At 50.0% G+C, this 24,968-nt stretch overlaps 1 protein-coding gene across 6 annotated transcripts in view; it reads right to left on the bottom strand.

Annotated features, from left to right (window-relative positions):
* The window catches only part of eif2ak4 (eukaryotic translation initiation factor 2 alpha kinase 4), a 117,262-nt gene extending 95,195 nt beyond the window's left edge, over positions 1 to 22,067 (bottom strand). For 3 of the 6 annotated variants that reach the window (XM_078406086.1, XM_078406089.1, XM_078406088.1), the window contains exons 1-8: positions 21,843 to 22,067; positions 17,681 to 17,796; positions 12,952 to 13,054; positions 10,348 to 10,521; positions 7,141 to 7,221; positions 5,495 to 5,658; positions 2,215 to 2,330; positions 1,604 to 1,761 (exon numbers count right to left, since the gene is read on the bottom strand). In XM_078406086.1, coding sequence (XP_078262212.1) covers positions 1,604 to 1,761; positions 2,215 to 2,330; positions 5,495 to 5,658; positions 7,141 to 7,221; positions 10,348 to 10,521; positions 12,952 to 13,054; positions 17,681 to 17,796; positions 21,843 to 21,962 — 1,032 coding nt within the window. In that variant the 5' untranslated portion in view covers positions 21,963 to 22,067. Of the gene's footprint in view, positions 1 to 1,603; positions 1,762 to 2,214; positions 2,331 to 5,494; positions 5,659 to 7,140; positions 7,222 to 10,347; positions 10,522 to 12,951; positions 13,055 to 17,680; positions 17,797 to 21,842 lie in introns of those variants that run through there. The other 3 variants (XM_078406090.1, XM_078406091.1, XM_078406092.1) reach the window with 3 other exon arrangements.
* Between the last annotated feature and the right edge of the window lie 2,901 nt (positions 22,068 to 24,968).

The following is a 24,968-nucleotide window of genomic DNA, read 5'->3' as shown; positions in this document are numbered from 1 at the left end:
GTCAGAGAGTTGTGAATCTGTGGAATTCTCTGCCTCAGAAGGCAGTGGAGGCCAATTCTCTGAATGCATTCAAGAGAGAGCTAGAGCTCTTAAGGATAGCGGAGTCAGGGGGTATGAGGAGAAGGCAGGAACGGGGTACTGATTGAGAATGATCAGCCATGATCACATTGAATGGTGGTGCTGGCTCAAAGGGCCGAATGGCCTCCTCCTGCACCTATTGTTTATTATCTATTGACCCTCTCCAGAGCCAGCACATCCTTCCTCAGATATGGTGCCCAACCGTTCTCAACAGACAGTTCTCACTGTTCTCACTGTCAGCTACAATTAAATGCTGAGAATGGCTGTTCCTTCCTTGCATGACAACGTATTGTGTTCCAGTCCTAAACCTTTAAACTAGTGCCGCTCAACAAACTTACCACCTAAGATAGACACAAAAAGCTGGAGTAACTCAGCGGGACCGGCAGCATCTCTGGAGAGAAGGGATGGGTGACGTTGTGGGTCGAGACCCTTCTTGAGACCCGAGACGTCAGCCATTCCTTCTCTCCAGTGATGCTCCTGTCCCGCTGAGTTACTCCAGCTTTTTGTGTCTGTTTTTGGTTCAAACCAAACCGAACCATCTGCAGTTCCTTCCTGCACAAAGTTACCACCTTCCTGACAATTAAAACTAAATCAGATCACAAAGGGTGGTGGGTGTATGGGACAAGCTGCCAGAGGAGGTAGATGAGGAAGGGACTATCCCAACGTTTAAGAAAGTTAGACAGGTGCATGGATAGGACGGAGGAGGTTCGGGTCGAGACCCTTCTTAAGACTGGTTAGGGAAAAGGGAAATGAGAGATCCAGACGATGAAGTGGAGAGATAAAGAGCAATGAATGAAAGATGTGCAAAAAAGTAACGATGATAAAGGAAACAGGCCACTGTTTGCTGTTTGTTGGGTGAAAATGAGAAGCTAGTGCGACTTGAGTGGGGGAGGGATAGAGAGAGAGAGGATGCCGGGGTTACTTGAAGTTAGAGAAATCAATATTCATACCACTGGGTTGAAACATCACCCATTCCTTCTCTCCAGAGATGCTGTCTGTCCCGCTGAGTAACTCCAGCTTTTTGTGTCTAACATGGGTAGGACAGGTTTGGCGGGACATGGACCACGCGCAGGCAGGTGGGATTAGTGCAGCTGGGACATGTTGGCCGGTGTGGGCCAGTTGAGCGGAAGGGCCTGTTTCCACACTGTATCACTCTATGACTTTATGAGATTGATTTAGATTTTTGTTCAGATTTAGAGACACAGAGCGGAAACAGGCCCCTCGGCCCACCGGGTCCGCGCCGCCCAGCGATCTCCGCACATTAACACTACACACTAGGGACAATTTTTACATTTGCCCAGCCAATTAACCTACATACCTGTACGTCTTTGGAGTGTGGGAGGAAATTGAAGATCTCGGAGAAAACCCACGCAGGTCACGGGGAGAACGTACAAACTCTGTACAGACGGCGCCCGTAGTCAGGATCGAACCTGAATCTCCGGCGCTGCATTCGCTGTAAGGAAGCAACTCTACCGCTGTGCCACCGTGCCGCCCATTCAACGCGTGTCCAGATTGGTGTCAATACCTGCTTTTTGCATTTTTCAATTTTGTCCTTCTCTTCACTGGTGAGAAACTTTCCCATCTTCTTCTGCCATTGAAGAACCCATTCGTAGATCACCACAAAATCTCCTGTCAATTCTTCCAAAGCATTGTAAACAGATCGGCTCAGATGTTCACTCTCACCTGTCACATTAAGATACACAAGTCACTTGTGCCTCCTAATAATGTTATACCAACTGTTACATCGGTCTAGAAATGTAGTTTCAATAAGTTTTTAGTTTTAGAGATACAGCGCGGAATCAGGACCCTCGGCCAACCGGGTCCGCACCGACCAGCGATCCCCGCACATTAACACGAGCCTACACCCACTAGGGACAATTTTTACATTTACCAAACCAATTAACCTAAAAACCTGCACGTCTTTGGAGTGTGGGAGGAAACCAAAGAGCTCGGAGGAAACCCACGCAGGTCACGGGGAGAAAGTACAAACTCCGTACAGACGGCGCCCGTAGTCAGGATGGAACCCGGGTCTCCGGCGCTGCATTCGCTGTAAGGCAGCAACTCTACCGCCGCGCCACCGTGGTTCAAGAGAGGGATGGGTTTACAAAAAGCGCAGACACTAAAAATGCTCCTCACCGACAATCTTTCCGACATGTACAGTGAACCCTTCACTCGACCCCGTGTTAAAATGGATCACTTTGTGCATTTTAGAAGCGTCTTCATTGCTACATTCAGAAAACTGCCGTTCTCTCCTGCAATTGAAAAGTAATCAACATTAGAATGTTAATGCAATGGCTTTATGAATCTGTTTGAACATCACAAAATGATCTTCACAGTAGCAGTCTCAAACCCCAAATGGCACCTCTCCCTTTTCTCAGATGATGTCTGACCCACTGAGTCACTCCAGCTTTGTGTGCCTATCCTATCCTATCTTCTGGCCTTTTCCCTTCAGAAGGCCAAGCGATCTCTTTGCCTGCAGGCCTCTCTCTGGCAGTTCAACGGGTAAGCTCATGTGATAGGAGCAGAATTAGGCCATTCGGCCCATCAAGTCTACTCCGGCAGTCAATAATGGGTGATCTATCTCTCCCTCCCAACCCCTTTCTCCCTCTTAATCCCTGACACGCAGACTAATCAAGAATCTATCTATCCCTGCCTTAAATGTATCTAATGGCGGCCTCCACAGCCTTCTGTGGCAACGAATTCTACAGATTCACCACCCTGACTAAAGAAATTCTTTCTCATCTCCTTCCTAAAGGAACGTCCTTTTATTTTGAGGCTGTGGCCTCTAGTCCTCGACTCTCCCACTAGTGGAAACATCCTCTCCACTTCCACTCTATCCAGGCCTTTCACTATTCAATGAGCCCCCCCCCCTCAACCTTCCAAACTCCAGCGACTGTCATATGTTGAAAGACTGGAGCGAGTAGGCTTGTATACACTGGAATTTGGAAGGATGAGAGGGGATCTTATCGAAACGTATAAGATTATTAAGGGGTTGGACACGTTAGAGGCAGGAAACATGTTCCCAATGTTGGGGGAGACCAGAACAAGGGGCCACAGTTTAAGAATAAGGGGTAGGCCATTTAGAACTGAGATGAAGAAAAACTTTTTCAGTCAGAGAGTTGTGAATCTGTGGAATTCTCTGCCTCAGAAGGCAGTGGAGGCCAATTCTCTGAATGCATTCAAGAGAGAGCTAGATAGAGCTCTTAAGGATAGCAGAGTCAGGGGGTATGAGGAGAAGGCAGGAATGGGGTACTGATTGAGAATGATCAGCCATGATCACATTGAATGGCGGTGCTGGCTCGAAGGGCCGAATGGCCTCTTCCTGCACCTATTGTCTATTGTCTATTGTGGAAACATCCTCTCCACTTCCACTCTACCCAGGCCTTTCACTATTCAATGAGCCCCCCCCCTCAACCTTCTAAACTCCAGCGAGTACAGGCCCAGTGCCGTCAAATGCTCATTGTATGTTAACCCACTCATTCCAGGGATCATTCTCGTAAACTAATCTTAAGATCGAAGTGGAAGGAAATGGCCAAACCTTATTGCAATAGATAGATTTTAAAAAGAGATGAGAGTGGAGATTTAGAAAGGGAAAAGATTAAAGTATTTTGAAATGGTGAGAATAAAGAACTGTGCAGGAGCAACAAGATTGTAGACAATTATATGTAGGAATTATGAAAGCAAAACCAATGGAGAGGCAAACAAATATAATCTAGGGTGGCACACTGCCATTAATCTAAGAGCAGCGGTAGAGTTGCTGCCTCACAGCGCCAGAGGCCCGGGTTCGATCCTGACTATGGGTGCTGTCTGTACAGAGTTTCTATGTTCTCCCCGTGGGTTTCCTCCCACACTCCAAAGACGTGCAGGTTTTGTAGGTTAATTGGCTTGGTGTAATTATAAATGTGTGTAGGATAGTGCTAGTGTGCGGAGATCGCTGGTTGGTGCAGACCCGGTAGGCTGAAGGGCCTGTTTCCGCGCTGTATCTCTACACTAAACTAAGCTAGTGGAATATTAGCCTGCATCTCAAGGAGTCAGGGTAAGAGTAGGGAGGGCATTCTGCTACCTTTGCACGCAGCTCTGGTCATACATTTAATGTTTCATTCTACAATTCCAGCGCCCTCCAGGAGATTATTAAGAAGCAAAACACCCACAAAAATCTTTTATTCTAATTGCAACGATAAACCATTTTCAAAGTGTGACGGTCGGTGAAATCTGACCAGTGAGCCAGAGAGAGGCATAGATGGGGTAGACAGTCACAACCTTTTTCCCCGGATGGAGAAATCAAATACCAGAGGGCACAGCTCTAAGAGCCAGAGGGTTGCGAATCTGTGGAATTCTCTGCCACCGAAGGCAGTGGAGACCAATTCACTGGATTTTTTTATGAGAGAGTTTTCAAGATATAGCTCTTCGGGCTAACGGAATCAAGGGATATGGGGAGAAAGCAGGAACAGGGTACTGATTCTGGTGATCTGCCATGATCACATTGAATGGTGGTGCTGGCTCGAAGGGCCGAATGGCCTACTCCAGCACCTATTTTCTATGTTTCTGCGGTGAGAGTTTAAAGATGCACAGAGTAACTTTTTTTTAAAGAGGAGGGTGGGTGCCAGGAACGCGCTGCCATGGTTGGAGGTTGAGGCAGATGCACATGGTGGCTTCTGACCATTGGGACCCCGTTTATCTAGGCCCAACCTACACCTGGCATTCTACTCTCCTGGAGAGGACAGATCGAGTAGATGCACAGTCTTTTACCCAGAGTGGGGGAATCGGGGACCAGGGGACATAGGTTCAAGGTGAAGGGGAAAAGATTTAATAGGAATCCGAGGGGTAACTTTTTCCACACAGAGGGTGGCACGATGGTGCAGCGGTAGAGTTGCTGCCTTACAGCGAATGCAGCGCCGGAGACTCAGGTTCGATCCTGACTATGGGCGCCGTCTGTACGGAGTTTGTACGTTCTCCCCGTGACCTTCGGTTTCCGAGATCTTCTCCGAGATCTCTCCGAGATCTTCGGTTTCCTCCCACACTCCAAAGACGTACAGGTTTGTAGGTTAATTGACTGGGTAAATGTAAAAATTGTCCCTAGTGTGTGTAGGATAGTGTCAATGTGCGGAGCTCGCTGGGCGGCGCGGACTCGGTGGGCCGAAGGGCCTGTTTCCGCGCTGTATCTCTAAATCTAAAATCAGAGGGTGGTGGGTGTATGGAACAGGCTGCCAGAGGAGGTAGTTGAGGCTGGGACTATCCCGTTGTTTAAGAAACAGTTGGACAGGTACACGGATTTGGAGGGCTATGGACCAAGCGAAGGCAGGTGGGACTAGGGTAGCTGGGACATTGTTGGTCGGTGTGTGGGCGAGTTGGGCCGAAGGGCCTGTTTCCACACTGTGTCAATCTATGACTCTAAATGCTACTACGATCTTCATACTTCGAACGGCCATTGGAGCTTGTTCTGCGGCGGCTGTTTCCTCCCTTCTTGTGGTTGACCTGGTCCATCGCGCTGTTGTTCAAACTGGCATTGGGCTGCTGGGTTAAAGCAGCAATTCTGGAAGTGTTCACTGGAACGGTCTCTTGGGCATTTTCTAACCATTCCTGGAGTGTGGGGAAAGGAAAGAAGCACAAGTGGAAGGATACATACACACATTTTGAGCGTTGCGTTCACACTTAGCATCTATCAAAAACATAAGAGTCGACCACAACGAATGCAGCGCCGGAGACCCGGATTCCATCCTGACTACGGGCGACCTCCCTTGCAGCGCCGGAGACCCGGGTTCGATCCCGACTACGGGTGCTGTCTGTACGGGGTTTGTACGTTCTCCCCGTAACCTGCGTGGGTTTTCTCCGAGATCTTCGGTTTCCTCCCACACTCCAAAGACGTACAGGTATATAGGTTAATTGGCTTGGTAAATGTAAAAATTGTCCCTAGTGGGTGTAGGATAGTGTTAATGTGCGGGGATCGCTGGTCAGTGCGGACCCGGTGGATCAAAAGGGCCTGTTTCCGCTCTGTAGCTCCAAACTAAACTAAACTAATCACTCTTTTGAAACTTCACCTCATATCTATATCTACCTCAATTCTGTTGCTTTACTCCTCGCTGTTTGCTATATTTTCATGCTTTTATAACATCAAGGGGCTGCAGGGGGGAATGGTGGGAGGGGGAGAGGGAGTGAGGAGGGTGGGAGGGAGGAGATGGGGGGAAGGAGGGTTTGAGGGGGATGGAATGGGGGGGAGGGAAAAGGAGGGGAGGGGAGAGGAAGGGGGAGGGAGGGGGTAGAGGGGGGGATAAGGGTGGGGGTTGAGGGGGATGGAAGGGGGGTGGAGGGAGGGGTAGGAGGGAGGGCAGAGTGGGGGGGGGAGAGGGAGGTGAGGGTGCTGCACCAATGCAGGAGAGGTTTGGGTCCACTTGGTCTAGTCCTATCTATTATAGTTAACTTAAAATAATTGATAATTTATTATATTTGTTGTGTTGTTGCATCTAATGCATATCAAGCTCTAGGGAGGAGGAGGGGGGGAGGAGGGGGTTGAGGGGGATGGAATGGGGGGGAGGGGAAAAGAGGGGAGGGGGAGAGGAAGGGGGGTGGAGGGGGGATAAGGGAGGGGGTTGAGGGGGATGGAAGGGAAGGGGGGTGGAGGGAGGGGGAAGGGGAGGGAGGGGGAGGGGAGGGAGGGGAGGGAGGGAGGGAGGGAGGGAGGGAGGGAGGGAGGGAGGGAGGGAGGGAGGGAGGGAGGGAGGGAGGGAGGGAGGGAGGGAGGGAGGGAGGGAGGGAGGGAGGGAGGGAGGGAGGGAGGGAGGGAGGGAGGGAGGGAGGGAGGGAGGGAGGGAGGGAGGGAGGGAGGGCAGAGTGGGGGGGAGAGGGGAGGGGAGAGTGAGGGAGGTGAGGGTGCTACACCAATGCAGGAGAGGTTTGGGTCCACTTGGTCTAGTCCTATCTATTATAGTTAACTTAAAATAATGGGTAATTTATTATATTTGTTGTGTTGTTGCATCTAATACATATCAAGCTCTAGCTGGATTACATTATTGTGGTTCATTATCTGGTGCGTATGACAAATAAATATCCTTGAGGTCGACAAACCTGTTTGGCCATTTGGTTCAGTTTCCTCGCATCTTTCTTTTCCTCTTTTCGCTTCTCGATTTCTTCAAGGATTTCACGTTGCTTCAAAAACAATTAAGAATTTAACAATGTTACTCAAAAAATATTGTGAAACTGTTTAAGGCTAAAAAGAAAACTTTACAAGGTGGGCAAAATAATGCATAACTCTGAAAAACATGAAAACAGCCACCAAGCATTTCTCGGAAGAAAGAGTTAATGTTTCAAATCAAATCTTTCCTTAAAACTGGTAAAACATCTGATTAATATTTATCAATTCTTAGTTTGTGTAGGAAGGAAGAAGTGTCTCGACCCGAAACGTCACCCATTCCTTCTCTCCAGAGATGCTGCCTGTCCCGCTGAGTTATTCCAGCGTTTTGTGTTTATCTACAACTTTGTTTAAGAAATTAACTGCAGAAGCTGGTACAAATCGAAGGTATTTATTCACAAAATGCTGGAGTAACTCAGCAGGTCAGGCAGCATCTCAGGAGAGAAGGAATGGGTGACGTTTCGGGTCGAAACCCTTCTTCAGACCAACTATGTTTAGTATAGTTCAGAGATACACCGTGGAAACAAGCCCTTCGACCATTGAGTCCATGTCGACCACAAATTAGTTCTTTCCTATTTAGTAGGGACAATTTACAGAAACCAATTAACCTACAAACCTCAAACATCTTTGGAATGTAAGAGGAAATTGGAGCACCCGGAGAAAACCCATAGTCACAGGGAAAACGTACAAACTCCATACAGACAGTACCCATAGTCATGTTCAAACCCTGGACTCTGGCGCTGCAAGGCAGCAATTCTATTGTTGCACCACTGTGCCACCCACGTTAATATGGGGAGACTGAATGTGGTCAGACAGAAGGGTCTCCACCCGAAACATCACCTATTCCTTTTCTCCAGAGATGCTGCCTGACACAATGAGTTACTCCAGCTTTTTGTGTCTGTCTTTAGTTGTGACCTTTCGGGCTGGGATCCCACTTCAGACACTTCTTCTGAAGAAGGGCATTGACATAAACAATCACCTATCCATGTTCTCCAGAGATGCTGCCTGACCCGATGAGTTACTCCAGCACTTTGTTTCTTTTTGTAAACCAATATCACCAGTTCCTTTTTTCTACATAGACAATAGGTGCAGGAGTAGGCCATTCGGCCCTTCGATCCAGCACCACCGTTTGCTGATTGCACCAGAATTGGAGGAGTTGCAGACCGTGTGGAATACTGTCAGAAGATAGACAATAGACAATCGGTGCAGGAGGAGGCCATTCGGCCCTTCGAGCCAGCACCGCCATTCAATGTGATCATGGCTGATCATTCTCAATCAGTACCCCATTCCTGCCTTCTCCCCATACCCCCTGACTCCGCTATCCTTAAGAGCTCTATCTAGCTCTCTCTTGAATGCATTCGGAGAATTGGCCTCCACTGCCTTCTGAGGCAGAGAATTCCACAGATTCACAATTCTCTGACTGAAAAAGTTTTTCCTCATCTCCGTTCTAAATGGCCTACCCCTTATTCTTAAACTGTGGCCCCTTGTTCTGGACTCCCCCAACATTGGGAACATGTTTCCTGCCTCTAACGTGTACAACCCCTTAATAATCTTATACGTTTCGATAAGATCTCCTCTCATCCTTCTAAGGAGATACAGATCAGCTGCGGAAATGGGCAGAGAGATGGCAGATTGAGTTTAACCCACGCAAGTATGAGGTGATGTACTTTGGGATGCTGAACGTAAGGAGAGGGCACACGCTTACTGGCAAGATCCTTAACAGCATTGATGTGCAGAGGGATCTTGGAGTCCAAGTTCATAGCTCAGTGAAAGTGGCAGCACAAGTAGACAGGGTGGTTAAGTGGGCATATGGTATGCTTGCCGTCCTTGACTCTCTAGAGTCTTGACAAACTATAGAGCGGAGGTGCAGAACCTGGCGGACTGGTGCTCGGATAACAACCTGTCCCTAAATACCACCAAGACCAAGGAGCTGATCATCAACTTCCGTAGGTCACATAACGGGGAATATGCCCCGATCTCTATTAACGGGGACAGTGTGGAGAGAGTGTCCAGCTTCAAGTTTCTGGGCACTCACATTTCGGAGGACCTAACATGGTCCAATAACATTGCTGCGCTGGTCAAGAAGGCACAACAAAGACTGTTCTCCCTAAGAACACTGAAAAAGTCTGGTCTACCCCAACAGCTGCTGACGACCTTCTACCGCTGCACCATAGAGAGCATCCTAACGCATGGCATCCCTGTGTGGTACCTCAGCTGCACGGAGGCAGAAAGGAAAGCTCTACAGCGGGTAGTCCATAGAGCTCAGAGGGCCATCGGAACACAGCTACCAGACTTGGAGGGCATCTACAACACACGATGCCTCAGAAAAGCCACCAGCATCCACAAAGACTCTTCACACCCCTGCAACAGTCTGTTCGAACTCCTTCCATCGGGCAGACGATACAAGGCCTTCTACGCCCGCACCTCCAGACTCAGGAACAGCTTCATCCCCAGGGCCATAGCTGCTATGAACCGGTCCTGCTGAGCCGGATGGCCACAAAGCATAGATCAACTTGCACTTTACCCTGTCTAAAAACTGTTACAATTGTTTCGTTTCGTTGGGTTGCTGTTAATTACTTAAATTATTGCATCGTATGGGAGGCGCATTCCCAATCTCGTTGTACCCCTGGGTACAATGACAATAAAGATATATTGTATTGTATTGTATTGTATTGCTAGGTCCTTGCTTGAGTACGAGTCAGAAAGTCATGAAAAAGCTCCAGAAGACCTTGATCGCATTTGGAGGATTGCATGCAGTTCTGGTCACCCCAAAACAGGAAGAACGTCGAGGCTTTGGAGAAGGTGCAGAGGGTGTTTACCAGATTGCTGCCTGGTCACTTTATAGCCTTACGTGTCCTGTACTGGATTGGCAAAACCTAGATAGAGCTCTTAAGGATAGCGGAGTCAGGGGGTATGGGGAGAAGGCAGGAACGGGGTACTGATTGAGAATGATCAGCCATGATCACATTGAATGGCGGTGCTGGCTCGAAGGGCCGAATGGCCTACTCCTGCACCTATTGTCCATTGACGTTTCGGGTTGGCACCCATATTCAGACAAAGGAAATATAGCTGATGATGAGAAATTCCTGGCGTTACTGGAAATGCGTCAAAAGGAATGAAGTAGCAGCAGAGGTCAGACCCACCATTTTCTCTTCGTGCTTCTTTATCTCCTCCATCCTGTTCCGCTGCTCCAGAGCGAGGCGCTGTTGCTGCTCCTGTTGGCTCTTCAGCATCTCCTCATGAAACGACTTGGAGGGAGGAATGTTGTGCTCGCTGAGAAATGACTGCACGTATTCCGCCAAGAGATATACCATCACCTACCACGAGAGACACCGTAATACAGGTTTGCAACACACAGGTAAGTTACGCTACAACGCGTGTTTCCATGAGGCAATTTGGATGCAACACAATTGATGATTAGGGAACACTGGTTGCGTTATGCGAGTCAAATCGGTTACAATGCCATTTCAATTGGGAACTAGAAAACCAGTTGAAAGTTACTTTGGAAACTGACCAGCAGAAAAAAAGCTGACTTAGGAAAAAAAAATATGCAGGGTAAAAAGAAAACTGTTTCCATGTAACCACCTTGGACACCATTGTCTCTTAAGAAAAACAGTCTATCTTGTTCTCTGCGGGTGGCCAAAGAAATTGGCAACTAATCACTTGTATTGAAACTGGTGCAATGATTATTAAACAATGTAACAATGCACGGCCTTTAGTATTTTCTGCTTGCAGTGACTATAGTAAACTTGCAGCTAGTAAAAAGACTTTCAAAGCAGAAAAAAACTTTGATATTGCACGTCTGAAACTCTCTTGCACCCACTGACGATTATTTTTCTAGGTTAATTTTCTATGACATGAGGTTTCTTAGAAATGTAAATGTCATGTTATAGCAGTATTACCTGCAACGATCTGCCTCATTGGTGACTCTCGGACTATCCTTGATCAGACTTTGCTGGCTTTACCACGCACTAAACGTTATTCCCTCATCATGTATATGTACGCTGTAAACGGCTCGATTGGGATCATGTATTGTCTTTCCACTGACTGTACAGAAAGCGACAAAAGCTTTTCACTGTACCTCAGTACACAATAGACAATAGGTGCAGGAGGAGGCCATTCAGCCCTTCGAGCCAGCACCGCCATTCAATGTGATCATGGCTGATCATTCTCAATCAGTACCCCGTTCCTGCCTTCTCCCCATACCCCCTGACTCCGCTATCCTTAAGAGCTCTATCTAACTCTCTCTGAATGCATTCAGAGAATTGGCCTTCACTGCCTTCTGAGGCAGAGAATTCCACAGATTTACAACTCTCTGACTGAAAAAGTTTTTCCTCATCTCCGTTCTAAATGGCCTACCCCTTATTCTTAAACTGTGGCCCCTGGTTCTGGACTCCCCCAACATTGGGAACATGTTTCCTGCCTCTAACGTGTCCAACCCCTTAATAAACTTATATGTTTCGATAAGATCCCCTCTCATCCTTCTAAATTCCAGTGTATACAAGCCTAGTCGCTCCAGTCTTTCAACATATGACAGTCCCGCCATTCCCTAACCCAGTAAACCTACGCTGCATGCCCTCAATAGCAAGAATATCCTTCCTCAAATTTGGAGACCAAAACTGCACACAGTACTCCAGGTGCGGTCTCACTAGGGCCCTGTACAACTGCAGAAGGACCTCTTTGCTCCTATACTCAACTCCTCTTGTTATTGGCTTTCTTCACTGCCTGCTGTACCTGCATGCTTCCTTTCAGTGACTGATGCACTAGGACACCCAGATCTCGTTGTACATCCCCTTTTCCTAACTTGACACCATTCAGATAATAATCTGCCTTCCTATTCTTACCACCAAAGTGGATAACGTCACACTTATCCACATTAAACTGCATCTGCCATGCATCCGCCCACTCACAAAACCTGTCCAAGTCACCCTGCAACCTCATAGCATCTTCCTCACAGTTCACACTACCACCCAGCTTTGTATCATCTGCAAATTTGCTAATGGTACTTTTAATCCCTTCATCCAAGTCATTAATGTATATTGTAAATAGCTGCGGTCCCAGCACCGAGCCTTGCGGTACCCCACTAGTCACTGCCTGCCATTCTGAAAGGGACCCATTTATCCCCACTCTTTGCTTTCTATCTGTCAACCAATTTTCTACCCATGTCAGTACCCTACCCCCAATACCATGTGCTCTAATTTTGCCCACTAATCTCCTATGTGGAACCTTGTTGAAGGTTTTCTGAAAGTCAAGGTACACCACATCCACCGGCTCTCCCCAGTCAATTTTCCTAGTTACATCCTCAAAAAATTCCAGAAGATTAGTCAAGCATGATTTCCCCTTCGTAAATCCATGCTGACTCGGAACGATCCTGTTACTGCTATCCAAATGCTCCGCAATTTCGTCTTTTATAATTGACTCCAGCATCTTCCCCACCACTGATGTCAGACTAACTGGTCTATAATTTCCCGTTTTCTCTCTCCCTCCTTTCTTAAAACGTGGGATAACATTAGCTACCCTCCAATCCACAGGAACTGATCCTGAATCTATAGAACATTGGAAAATGATCACCAATGCGTCAAATAATGTGCCAATAAACGAAACTGAAACTGAACAGCATTGGAATTTGCCATGGTAGACTGGACAGGCAGTTGGACTGTCGGAGGGCAGATATGCAGTCAAATTGAACAGCCGTTGGATGCTGCCTTGTCAGAGTTGAGGTTACTTTGCAAATCTAATTTTCTCACCTCTCCACAGCAAGCTTTGGCTTGATTCACCAGCTCCACCTGCAACTGGTTCAGCTTCACATTTGACAGGCCTTTAGCGTTCTTTAGCTCAATTTCTGGAGGTCTGTGGTGATGACAGAGTAGCAGCAATTAGCATTGGGAACCGAACAGCAAATAGAGCCGTGGAGGAAGGAACTGCAGATGCTGCTTTAAACCGAAGGTAGACACAAAGTGCTGGAGTAACTCAGCGGGACAGGCGGCGTCTGGCGAGAAGGAATGGGTGACGTTTTGGGTCAAGACCCGAAGAAGTCTGAAGAAGGGTCTTGACCCGAAACGTCATCCATCCCTTCTCTCCAGAGATGTTGCCTGTCCCGCTGAGTTACTCCAGCATGTTGTGTCTCGCAAACAGAGTGGCGCAGCTGGTAGTCTCTGCCTCATGGAGTCGTGATTGTGGGTGGTGTCTGTGTGGAGTTTGCATGTTCTTCCAGGATAGAGTGGATGTGGAGAGGATGTTTCCATAAGTGGGAGAGTCTAGAACCAGAGGCCATAGCCTCAGAATAAGAGGACGTTCCTTTAGGAAGGAGACAAGAAGGAATTTCTTTAGTCAGACAGTGGCAAATCTGTGGAATTCATTGCCGCAGTAGGCTGTGGAGGCAGTCAATTGATATTTTTTAAGGCAGAGATAGATTCGTGATTAGTACAGGTGCCAGGGGTTATGGGGAGAAGGCAGGAGAACGGGATTAAGAGGGAGTGATAGATCAGCCACGATTGAATGGCGGAGTAGACTCGAATGGGCCGAATGGCCTAATTCTGGCCCAATGACTTATCAATAGTGAGCATTGACTATGGGCTATAGTTCAATAGTCAATGAACTCTTGACTATTGTGCCTAACATCCATGGTGGGCAGGTTACTGGAGAGGATTCTGAGGGATAAGATAGGTAAGATATGTGACTAGCTTGGTAGGGTGACTTAGTCAGTATGTTGGGCTGAAGGGCCCGTTTCTGTGCGGTATGGCGCTAGATTCCAGAGGCTCCGACAGCATGCCGCTCCGCCAATTCCCTCTGCGCACTTTTCTTTCGCAGAACCTCCATTTTGTCGCCCACCCACCCTCAGGGTAATTCACAATAAGAGTTTAGCCTGGCCGAATGGGTTTGGGCTGTGGGAGGGGACCCGATCACACTGGGGAGACCCGCGGTTAGGTGAAGAAGGTGCAAATTCCAGACAGATATCGTCAAGGTCAGACTCAAACCTGGGTCACGGGAGCTGTGCAATATGTAACTCACAACAGCACAGCTACTCGAACCTCACAATTCCAAATGAAGGCTTTCCTTCTCCTGTGTAATCTGTAACACCCAGCAACACATGTGTGGGAAGGAACTGCAGGTGCTGGTTTACACCGAAGAGAGACACAAGACACTGGGGTAACTCCGCGGGGCAGGCAGCATCTCTGGAGAGTAGGAATGGGTCGAGGCTCTTCTTCAGACCTGAAGGTCTAGACCCGAAACGTCACCCATTCCTTCTCTCCAGAGATGCTGCCTGCCCCGCTGAGTTACTCCAGCATTTTGTGTCTGCACCCAGCAACAATTTCACCTTGCCACAATCTACCACCACGTTCGCACGCATCTTAAACAGTGTCCATCCTTCCGAACTTGTTGATGGCACGGTGACGCAGCTGGTAGAACCGCCGCCTCACATCTCCAGCGACCGGTGTTCAATCCTGACTTGGGGTGCTATCTGTTTTATGTCGAATCTCACAATTCGACATAAAACAATTGTCGTATGTTGAAAGACTGGAGCAGCTAGCCTTGTATACACTGGAATTCAGAAGGATGAGAGGGGTTCTTATCGAAACATATAAGATTATTAAGGGGTTGGACACGTTAGAGGCAGGAAACATGTTCCCAATGTTGGGGGAGTCCAGAACCAGTGGCCACAGTTTAAGAATAAGGGCTAGGCCATTTAGAACGGAGATGAGGAAAAACATTTCAGTCAGAGTTGAAATCTGTGGAATTCACTGCCTCAGAAGGCAGTGGAGGCCAAGTCTCTGAATGCATTCAAGAGAGAGCTAGATAGAGCTCTTAAGGATAGCGGAGTCAGGGGGTATGGGGAGAAGGCAGGAACGGGGTAATGATTGAGAATGATCAGCCATGATCACATTGAATGGTGGTGCTGGCTCGAAGGGCCGAATGGCCTACTCCTGCACCTATTGTCTATTGCCTATTGTTTTATGCCCGTGACTCCAGTGGATTCTCAGAATGTTTTGGTTTCCATCCACATCCCAAAGCTTGAAAGGTGGTAGGTTAATACCTCCCAGTGTGAGGCTGAAGGTAGAATCAGTTGGAATGAGAGGTCGAATCAGATGGGATTATACACTGGGGCTCATGTAGAATGGGTGCTTGGAATGCCTGATGGTTGGCGCTGAGTCAGTGGGCCACAGGGCCTACTTCGGCATCTCTCTATAACCAGCTGGCAGCACTGTGGCACAGCGGGAAGAGCTGCTGCCTCACAGCACCAGAGACCCGACTTCCATCCTGACCCCGTGCTGTCGGTGTGGAGTTTGCACGTTCCCTCTGTGATCGCGTGGGTTTCCTCCCTCCGGGTGCACCAGTTTCCTCCCACATCCCAAAGACGCGCGGGTTTGCAGGTTAATTGTGAATTGCCCTTAGTGTGTAGGGAGTGGATGAGAGAGCGGGATAACGTAGAACGAGTGTGAACGGGCGATCGATGGTCAGTGTAGACTCAGTGGGCTGAAGGGCCTGTTTCCATAGATAACCCTGGAGTAACTCAGTGAGACAGGCAGCATCACTGGAGAGAAGGAATGGTTGACGTTTCCAGTCAAGACCCTTCTTCAGACTCAAGAGAAGGAATGGGTGAAGTTTTGGGTCGAGTTCCTTCGTCAAACTAAAGAGAAGGAATGGGTAACATTTCAGGTCGAGACCCTTCGTCAAACTAAAGAGAAGGAATGGGTAACATTTCGGGTCGAGACCCTTCTTCAAACTAAAGAGAAGGAATGGGTAACGTTTCGGGTCGAGACCCTTCTTCAGACTCAGAGATCCACCCAGTTCGGGCCTGTTTCCATGCTGTATCTCAAAATTAAATAACCAAAACTTCATCGATGGAGGTGGAAAAGACTTCAACTGTAAGAATGTCGACCAAAACGCAAACTGCTGGAGGAAGCGGTTCGGACTGTACCCGTGAAAGATGGACGTGGACATTTTGAGACAGGACCCTCCTTCAGCCAAAAGTCGTTTCAGGAAATGCCCCTGTCCATTTCCCTCCTCAGGTGCTGCCTCAGCCACTGAACTCCTCCAGCAGTTCACTTTTTTCTCAAAATGTCATCCATTTTCCCCAAAGTCGCTGAAGTTAAAGGCCACACACCCACCCATATTTTCTGAGAGACTTGTTGCATCAACTTAATAATAGCTCCCATTATATTTCCCATGAGGTTCAATGATGTAATGCCGAGGCTCCATAAGGTGCTGGTTAGGCCGCACTTGGGAGTACTGTGAGCCAATTTGGGCCTCATATCTGAAGAAGGATGTGCTGGCCCTGGAGAGGGCCCAGAGGAGGTTTGCAAGAATGATCCCACGGTTAACATATGATGAGCGTTTGACAGCACTGGGCCTGTACTCGCTGGTGTTTAGATGTTTGAGGGGGGACCTCATTGAAACTTACAGAATAATGAAAGGCCTGGCTAGAGTGGATGTGGAAAGGATGTATCCACAGGTAGGAGAGTCTAGGACTACAGGTCATAGCCTCAGAATTTAAGAGCGCTCTTTGGGAAAGGAGGTGAGGAGGAACTTCTTTAGTCAGGGGGTAGTTAATCTGTGGAACTCATTGCCACAGAGGGCTGTGGAGGCCAAGTCAGTGGATAATTTTAAGGCAGAGATAGACAGGTTCTTGATTAGGAAGGTGTCAAGGCAGGAAAATGGGATTAGGAGGCAGAGATCAGCCATGATTGAATGGTGGAGTGGACTCGATGGGCCGAATGGCCTAATTCTACTCCTAAAACTTGTGAACTTGTGATATTTTAAAACTCATTTCACGTTGCAATCAGACACTAGGCTTCACCATATTCCCCTCCTTTTCTTCATGTCCCGGCAGCTCACTCCCAAGGCAGTCTGACTGCCCGACAACTTCCTGTGCATCCATTCTAGGACCAGAGGGCATCGCCTCAGAATTAAAGGACGTTCCTTTAGGAAGGAGATGAGGAGGAATTTCTTTAGTCAGAGGTTGGTGAATCTGTGAAATTCATTGCCACAATAGACAGTAGACAATAGGTGCAGGAGGAGGCTATTCGGCCCTTCGAGCCAGCACCGCCATTCAATGTGATCATGGCTGATCATTCTCAATCAGTACCCCGTTCCTCCCTTCTCCCCATACCCCCTGACTCCGCTATCCTTAAGAGCTCTATCTAGCTCTATCTATCTATCTAGATAGATAGCTATCTATCTAGTAGGCTGTGGAGGCCATCAATGGCTATTTTTAAGGCGGAGATAGGTAAATTCTTGACTAGTACGGATGTCAGGGGTTATGGGGAGGAGAATGGGGTTTGAAAGGGAGAGATAGATCAGCCATGATTGAATGGCGGAGTAGACTTGATGGGCCGAGTGGCCTAATTCTGCTCCTATCGCTTCTGAACATAGTCTAATTGCTTTGGCTTGCTTGTAGAACAGACACACACTGTTAAGCACAACCGCCACCAAATTCAGAATAACCAAGTTACACATTGCAAAGCAAGAGCTCACATGTCTGGGTAATTGGGGGGGCAGGTGACGTGCAGCTCCACTGCCACGTGGCTCTCTTCAACGTTGATCAACCCCTGAGGGTGCAGCACAATACAGACTTCAGGCGCACGCTTCACCTGGAACAGAAACAGGCGTTCAGAATCATTAACAAGAGAATACAAATGGCTCCCAGCCAACCAAGATAACTAAACCGCTGAAAAGGTCGGTGTTCAAGGAATAACCTGAATGAATAGCCTCTGCTGTGACAAGCGCCAGGAACACACAAATTTGCAGAGTTGAACTTGCAGCCCAGTCCATGTAGTGCAAGGATTAAACAGACAATTTCAGCTAAAACTAGACCAAGTGGACCCGTTGGGCCCAAACCTCTCTTGCATTGGTGCAGCACCCTCTCCTACCCCCCTCCCCTCTCCCTCTCCGTCCCCTCCCCACTTCCCCTTCCCTCCCCACTTCCCCTATCCATCCCCCTCAACCCCCCTTATCCATCCCCCTCAACCCCCCTTATCCACCCTCCTCCCCCCACCTCCCTCCCCCCCCCACACCTCCCTCCCCCCCCCCACACCCCTCCCCCCCCCCCCCACACCTCCCTCCCCCCCCCACCTCCCTCCTCATATTTCGCCTGGGCAGCTTGCAGCCCAGCGGTATGAACATTGACTTCTCCAACTTTAGATAGTTCCTCTGTCCCTCACTTCCTCTCCCCCTTCCCAGATATCCCTCTATCTTCCTGTCTCCACCTATATCCTTCCTTTCTCCCGCCCCCCTGACATCAGTCTGAAGAAGGGTCTCGACCCGAAACGTCACCCATTCCTTCTCTCCTGAGATGCTGCCTGACCTGCTGAGTTACTCCAGCATTTTGTGAATAAATACCTTCGATTTGTACCAGCATCTGGAGTTATTTTCTTATACACCTGTGCATGTGAGGGGACTCGCATTGTCTGGGAATGCAGCCTTTCCCAGGCCATTCTATGGGAAAGCGTAGCGTTGGAAAACACAACACAGCAGGAATAGTCGGCGGAGGGTCCCATTTTCACCGCGCACGCGGGTAGTGCAGAAACGTTGCAGACAAGGGGGGCTTATGATCGGCTCGGGGAGGGGAGCAGTGGTGCGGTCTGCTCTGATAACAAATGCCATTAAGGATGGTGACGGGCGCCCTTTCGGTGAGAGAACCTCAGCCTTGGACCGTGTCGCTGATGGTGCCAGGTGATCAAGAACAAAACATCCTGTGGCGTTCTCTCTGATGAGTTTGCGAGTGTGTACGGGTTTACGTGAGTGTGTGCAGAAACACCTCTGCCGTGTACATGTGGTTTGCGGGTTCATTCGGGGATATTCAGGGATACGTGAGTGTATGTGCTTTATTTAGTTGTGTAATCAATTACTGAGTGAATCAAACTCTGTTATCTGAATCCGGTGATTTATCGAACACAACAGTCCATCACCAGACTTCCCACCACTGACTCCATCTATAACCGCACGCTGCCTCAGAAAAGCGGCCAACATAATCAAAGACTTGGCCCACTCCTCCTTTTCCCTGCTCCTGTACATTAGAAAGTACAGAAGCTTGAAAGCACGCACCACCAGGCTCAGGAACAGCCTGATATTTTAGGCAGAATCCCTGCATCAGGACCTGAGACGCCTGCCCCCTCCCCCTCCCCCTCCTGTCCCCCTCATCATACCTCCCGTCCCCTCCCCTCCCTTCTCCATCCCCACCTCCCATCCCCCTCGCCGATCACACCATCCCTCCTCTCCCCTTTCCCTATCCCCTCCCCCTCACCCCCTCCTGCTCCATCAATCTCTTCCCCCCCTCCTCCTCCCTCTCCACCCTTCCTCCTCCTCCCTCTCCACCCTTCCTCCTCCTGCCTCCATCAGCCGCTTCACCTCCAAGCCCTACTCCATCCACATCCTCACCCCTTTCTTTCCCCCTCCCCTCGCCTCTTGCACCTCTCTTCTTGCCCTCCCTACCTGTTCTCCACCCCTTCCCCTCTTATCCTACCCTCACCCGACTTCTCCTCCCCCCTTGTCCTCTCCCCCCCTCCTTAACCTACCCTCGCCCACTTCTCCTCCCCTTGCCTCTAACCTCCATCCTCTCCCTCCCTCCCTATCCTCTCCCTCGCTCCCTATCCTCTCCCTCCCTCCTTATCCTCTCCCTCTCTCCCTCTCTCCCTATTCTCTCCCTCCCTCCCTATCCTCTCTCTCGCTCCCTATCCTCTCCCTCCCTCCCTATCCTCTCTCTCGCTCCCTATCCTCTCCCTCCCTCCTTATCCTCTCTCTCCCTTGTTATCCTCTCCCCCTCCCTCCTTTCTTATCCTCGCTCTCCCCCCTATCCTCTCCCTCCCTCACTCCTTATCCTCTCCCTTGTTATCCTCTCCCTCCTTATCCTATCCTCTCTCTCCCTCCTTATCCTCTCTCTCCCTCCCTATCCACTCTCTCCCTCCCTATCCTCTCTCTCCCTCCCTATCCTCTCTCTCCCTCCCTATCCTCTCTCTCCCTCCCTATCCTCTCTCTCCCTATCTCCCTCCCTCCCTATCCTCTCCCTTCCTTGTTATCCTCCCTCTCCCTCCTTATCCCCTCTCCCTCCCTATCCTCTCCCTCCCTATCCTCTCTCTCCCTCCCTATCCTCTCCCTCCCTCCTTATCCTCTCTCTCCCTTGTTATCCTCTCCCCCTCCCTCCTTTCTTATCCTCGCTCTCCCTCCCTATCCTCTCCCTTGTTATCCTCTCCCTCCTTATCCTATCCTCTCTCCCTCCCTATCCTCTCCCTCCCTATCCTCTCTCTCCCTCCCTATCCTCTCTCTCCCTCGTTATCCTGTCCCTCCCTCCTTATCCTATCCTCTCTTCCTCCCTATCCTCTCCCTCCCTCCCTATCCTCTCACTCCCTGTCCTCTGCCTTCCTTGTTATCCTCTCTCCCTCGTTATCCTGTCCCTCCCCACTCACTCCCCTCCCTCCCTCCCTATCCTTTCCCTCCCTCCCTATCCTCTCTCTCTCTCACTCCCTATCCTCTCCCTCCCTCCCTATCCTCTCCCTCCCTCCCTATCCTCCCACCCTCCCTATCCTCTCTCTCCCTATCCTCTCCCTCCCTCCCTATCCTCTCCTTCACTCCCTATCCTCTCCCTTCCTTGTTATCCTCTCCCTCCCTCCTTATCCTCTCCCTCCCTATCCTCTCTCCCTCCTTATCCTCTCCCTCCCTCCTTATCCTCTCCCTCCCTCCCTCCCTATCCTCTCCCTCACTCCCTATCCTCTCCCTCACTCCCTATCCTCTCCCTCACTCCCTATCCTCTCCCTATCCTCTCCCTCCCTCCCTATCCTCTCCCTCACTCCCTATCCTCTCCCTCACTCCCTGTCCTCTCCCTCACTCCCTGTCCTCTCCCTCACTCCCTATCCTCTCCCTCACTCCCTATCCTCTCCCTCACTCCCTGTCCTCTCCCTCACTCCCTATCCTCTCCCTCACTCCCTATCCTCTCCCTCACTCCCTGTCCTCTCCCTCACTCCCTGTCCTCTCCCTCACTCCCTATCCTCTCCCTCACTCCCTATCCTCTCCCTCACTCCCTGTCCTCTCCCTCACTCCCTATCCTCTCCCTCACTCCCTGTCCTCTCCCTCACTCCCTGTCCTCTCCCTCACTCCCTGTCCTCTCCCTCACTCCCTATCCTCTCCCTCACTCCCTATCCTCTCCCTCACTCCCTGTCCTCTCCCTCACTCCCTGTCCTCTCCCTCACTCCCTATCCTCTCCCTCACTCCCTATCCTCTCCCTCACTCCCTGTCCTCTCCCTCACTCCCTATCCTCTCCCTCACTCCCTATCCTCTCCCTCACTCCCTGTCCTCTCCCTCACTCCCTGTCCTCTCCCTCACTCCCTATCCTCTCCCTCCCTCCCTATCCTCTCCCTCCCTCCCTATCCTCTCCCTCACTCCCTATCCTCTCCCTCACTCACTATCCTCTCCCTCCCTCCCTATCCTCTCCCTCACTCCCTATCCTCTCCCTCACTCACTATCCTCTCCCTATCCTCTCCCTCACTCCCTATCCTCTCCCTCCCTCCCTATCCTCTCCCTCCCTCCCTATCCTCTCTCTCTCCCTATCCTCTCCCTCCTTATCCTCTCCCTCCTTATCCTCTCCCTATCCTCTCTCTCCCTCGTTATCCTGTCCCTCCCCCTCTCTCCCCTCCCTCCATCCCACCTTCCACGGGTCGCGGTCCCTCTGGTCTGTGAAGTCGCGGCCGTAGATGGAGCTGAGGGCCTGGACTTCGGCCTCCTGGACGTCAGCGAGGCTGTCTGGCTCGGGCTCGGTCTCGGTCATGGCCGCGGCGCCTGGGGCCTGGGGCCTAGGGCCTGGGCCTGGCGGGGCGGCCTCGGTGGCACCCGCTCTCCTGGCCGGCGCGGCGGGGGGCGGGGCTATCCCCGGGCTCGGGCTGTCCCCCCCTCCACGTGACCAAGCAGAGCGCAGCAGCAGCGCCACCTCCCGGCTCCAGGCCGCCCCCTCTCCCCTCCACACACAGTCAACTCAGTGTGTGATGGAGGCCCAGCCCAGCACCACCGACACAGGGCGCTCAGACCAAGACAGACAGACAGACAGACAGGCAGACAGGCAGTGTGTGTGAGTGTAGGAAGCAACTGCAGATGCTGCTCCACACTGAAGACAGCCACAATTTAAAAACAAAAAATTTATACGTCAAAAAATACTTTATTCCAGTAATAAATATTTATAATATTTTCATTCTGAAGAAGGGTTTCGACCCGAAACGTCACCCATTCCTTCTCTCCCGAGATGCTGCCTGACCTGCTGAGTTACTCCAGCATTTTGTGAATAAATATTTACAAAAGTTTCTTGCTATTGAGGGCGTGCAGAGTAGGTTAATTCCCGGAATGGCGGGACTGTCATATGTTGAAAGACTGGAGCGACTAGGCTTGTATACACTGGAATTTAGAAGGATGAGAGGGGATCTTATCGAAACATATAAGATTATTAAGGGGGTGGACACGTTAGAGGCAGGAGACATGTTCCCAATGTTGGGGGAGTCCAGAACCAGGGGCCACAGTTTAAGAATAAGGGGTAGGCCATTTAGAACGGAGATGAGGAAAAACTTTTTCAGTCAGAGAGTTGTGAATCTGTGGAATTCTCTGCCTCAGAAGGCAGTGGAGGCCAATTCTCTGAATGCATTCAAGAGAGAGCTAGATAGAGCTCTTAAGGATAGCGGAGTCAGGGGGTATGGGGAGAAGGCAGGAACGGGGTACTGATTGAGAATGATCAGCCATGATCACATTGAATGGCGGTGCTGGCTCGAAGGGCCGAATGGCCTCCTCCTGCACCTATTGTCTATTGTCTATTTTTCTTTTCAAAAACTCCACCCAACACATTCCCGGAGGTTCTACCTTCATTCAATACAGATATTCGTTGCCAGATTTACACAGAATCCCTTCCCTTATTTTGAGGGGCGTCTCCATCCCACCCTGGCCCCCATGTCCAGCAGCGGGAGGACCCTAGACTGCGGCCCTCCCCCACAGAGCCGCCCTTGGTGTTGGCTGCGCCAGGCTTCAGTGAGTCCCTCAGCAATTGGTCCAAAACGCCGCAGCGAGACTACTGACAGGTACCCGTAAAAGGGACCACATCACCCCGATTCTGGCCTCTCTCCACTGGCTCCCAGTACAGTACAGAATCAACTTCAAGCTCCTCCTATTCACATACAAAGCCCTAAACGGGCTCCCCCCCCCCCCCCCCCCCCCCCCCCCATATCAAACATCTGCTAACCCACCACTCTATCTCCAGGTCCCTCAGGTCGGCCGACTTGGGGCTACTGACTATCCCGCGGTCTAGGCTTAAGCTCAGGGGTGACCGCGCTTTTGCGACAGTTCGACAGCTCTGAGACTGTGGAACAGCATCCCTCTCCCCATCAGAACTGCCCCCTCCATCGACTCCTTTAAGTCCAGGCTCAAAACCTATTTCTACCCCCTAGCGTTTGAGGTCCTCTGAGGGGGCGCTGTGAACTGTTTATGTATGTGCTGCTATGTTTGTGTGCCATTGTATGTTCGTTTCTTAGTACCTGAACTGATGTACAGCACTTTGGTCAACGTGGGTTGTTTTTAAATGTGCTATACAAATAAAATTGACTTGACTTGACGTACTCCTGCAGTCTGCAGCGGGCCAGTCGGCAACATTCCCCGGCAGACAGCTCGCTCCGCCGGGAGGTCAACAAAGCTCGGGCAAACCAAAGAGCGTCTTTCACCGAGTTGATGATCTTCCAGCAGCACTCGATGTCAGTCTCTGAATGCGTCCCTTGGAACAGTCCGTAGATCACAGGGTCCTCTGTGACGGAGCTGCTCGGAATAAATGGTGACAGGTACCCCTGCAAACCTCTCCAGGGGTCCTGGAGGGATCGAGGGTCGTCTGATTGACATGTTGACCCTCGCACACAAAGTTCACTTCTTTCCAGGAGGGATGAGGCACAATCTCAACTGTTCCAGGGTGAGGTACTTTCTTATTCAGAGTGTGGTGAAAATCTCTGCTCCTCTTTCCTCCAGTTCACCCAGAGCCAATGGACCCCACAAAAATATTCAAGACAGTGAATATCTTTTTCAGGAATCACACAAATGCAGGAGACGGCTTTCAGATCAGCTTTGGTCCAAGTAAATGCTGGAAGAGTTTTAGACAATAGACAATAGGTGCAGGAGGAGGCCATTCGGCCCTTCGAGCCAGCGCCACCATTCAATGTGATCATGGCTGATCATTCTCAATCAGTACCCCGTTCCTGCCTTCTCCCCATACCCCCTGACTCCGCTATCCTTAAGAGCTCTATCTAGCTCTCTCTTGAATGCATTCAGAGAATTGGCCTCCACTGCCTTCTATCATATCATATCATATCATATACAGCCGGAAACAGGCCTTTTCGGCCCACCAAGTCCGTGCCGCCCAGCGATCCCCGCACATTAACACTATCCTACACCCACTAGGGACAATCTGAGGCAGAGAATTCCACAGATTCACAACTCTCTGACTGAAAAAGTTTTTCCTCATCTCAGTTCTAAATGGCCTACCCTTTATTCTTAAACTGTGGCCCCTGGTTCTGGACTCTCCCAATATTGGGAACATGTTTCCTGCCTCTAATGTGTCCAACCCCTTAATAATCTTATATGTTTCGATAAGATCTCCTCACATCCTTGGGTACATAAGTTGGGTACATTATCAGGTTCCTGTGTGTACTCCTCCATTCCCCAGTGAACCATAGACGGAGCCCAATTACAGGCGCTCTGCTGTTGAGATGACGGTGAACTTACTGCTGAACTTACTGCTGAACTTACTGAGGCAACA

This window comes from Rhinoraja longicauda, chromosome 10 (genome assembly GCF_053455715.1).
Source record: "Rhinoraja longicauda isolate Sanriku21f chromosome 10, sRhiLon1.1, whole genome shotgun sequence".
NCBI lineage: Eukaryota > Metazoa > Chordata > Chondrichthyes > Rajiformes > Arhynchobatidae > Rhinoraja > Rhinoraja longicauda.
The sequence above is the reverse complement of the archived record's forward strand: the minus strand, read 5'-3'. Positions and strand labels throughout refer to the sequence as shown.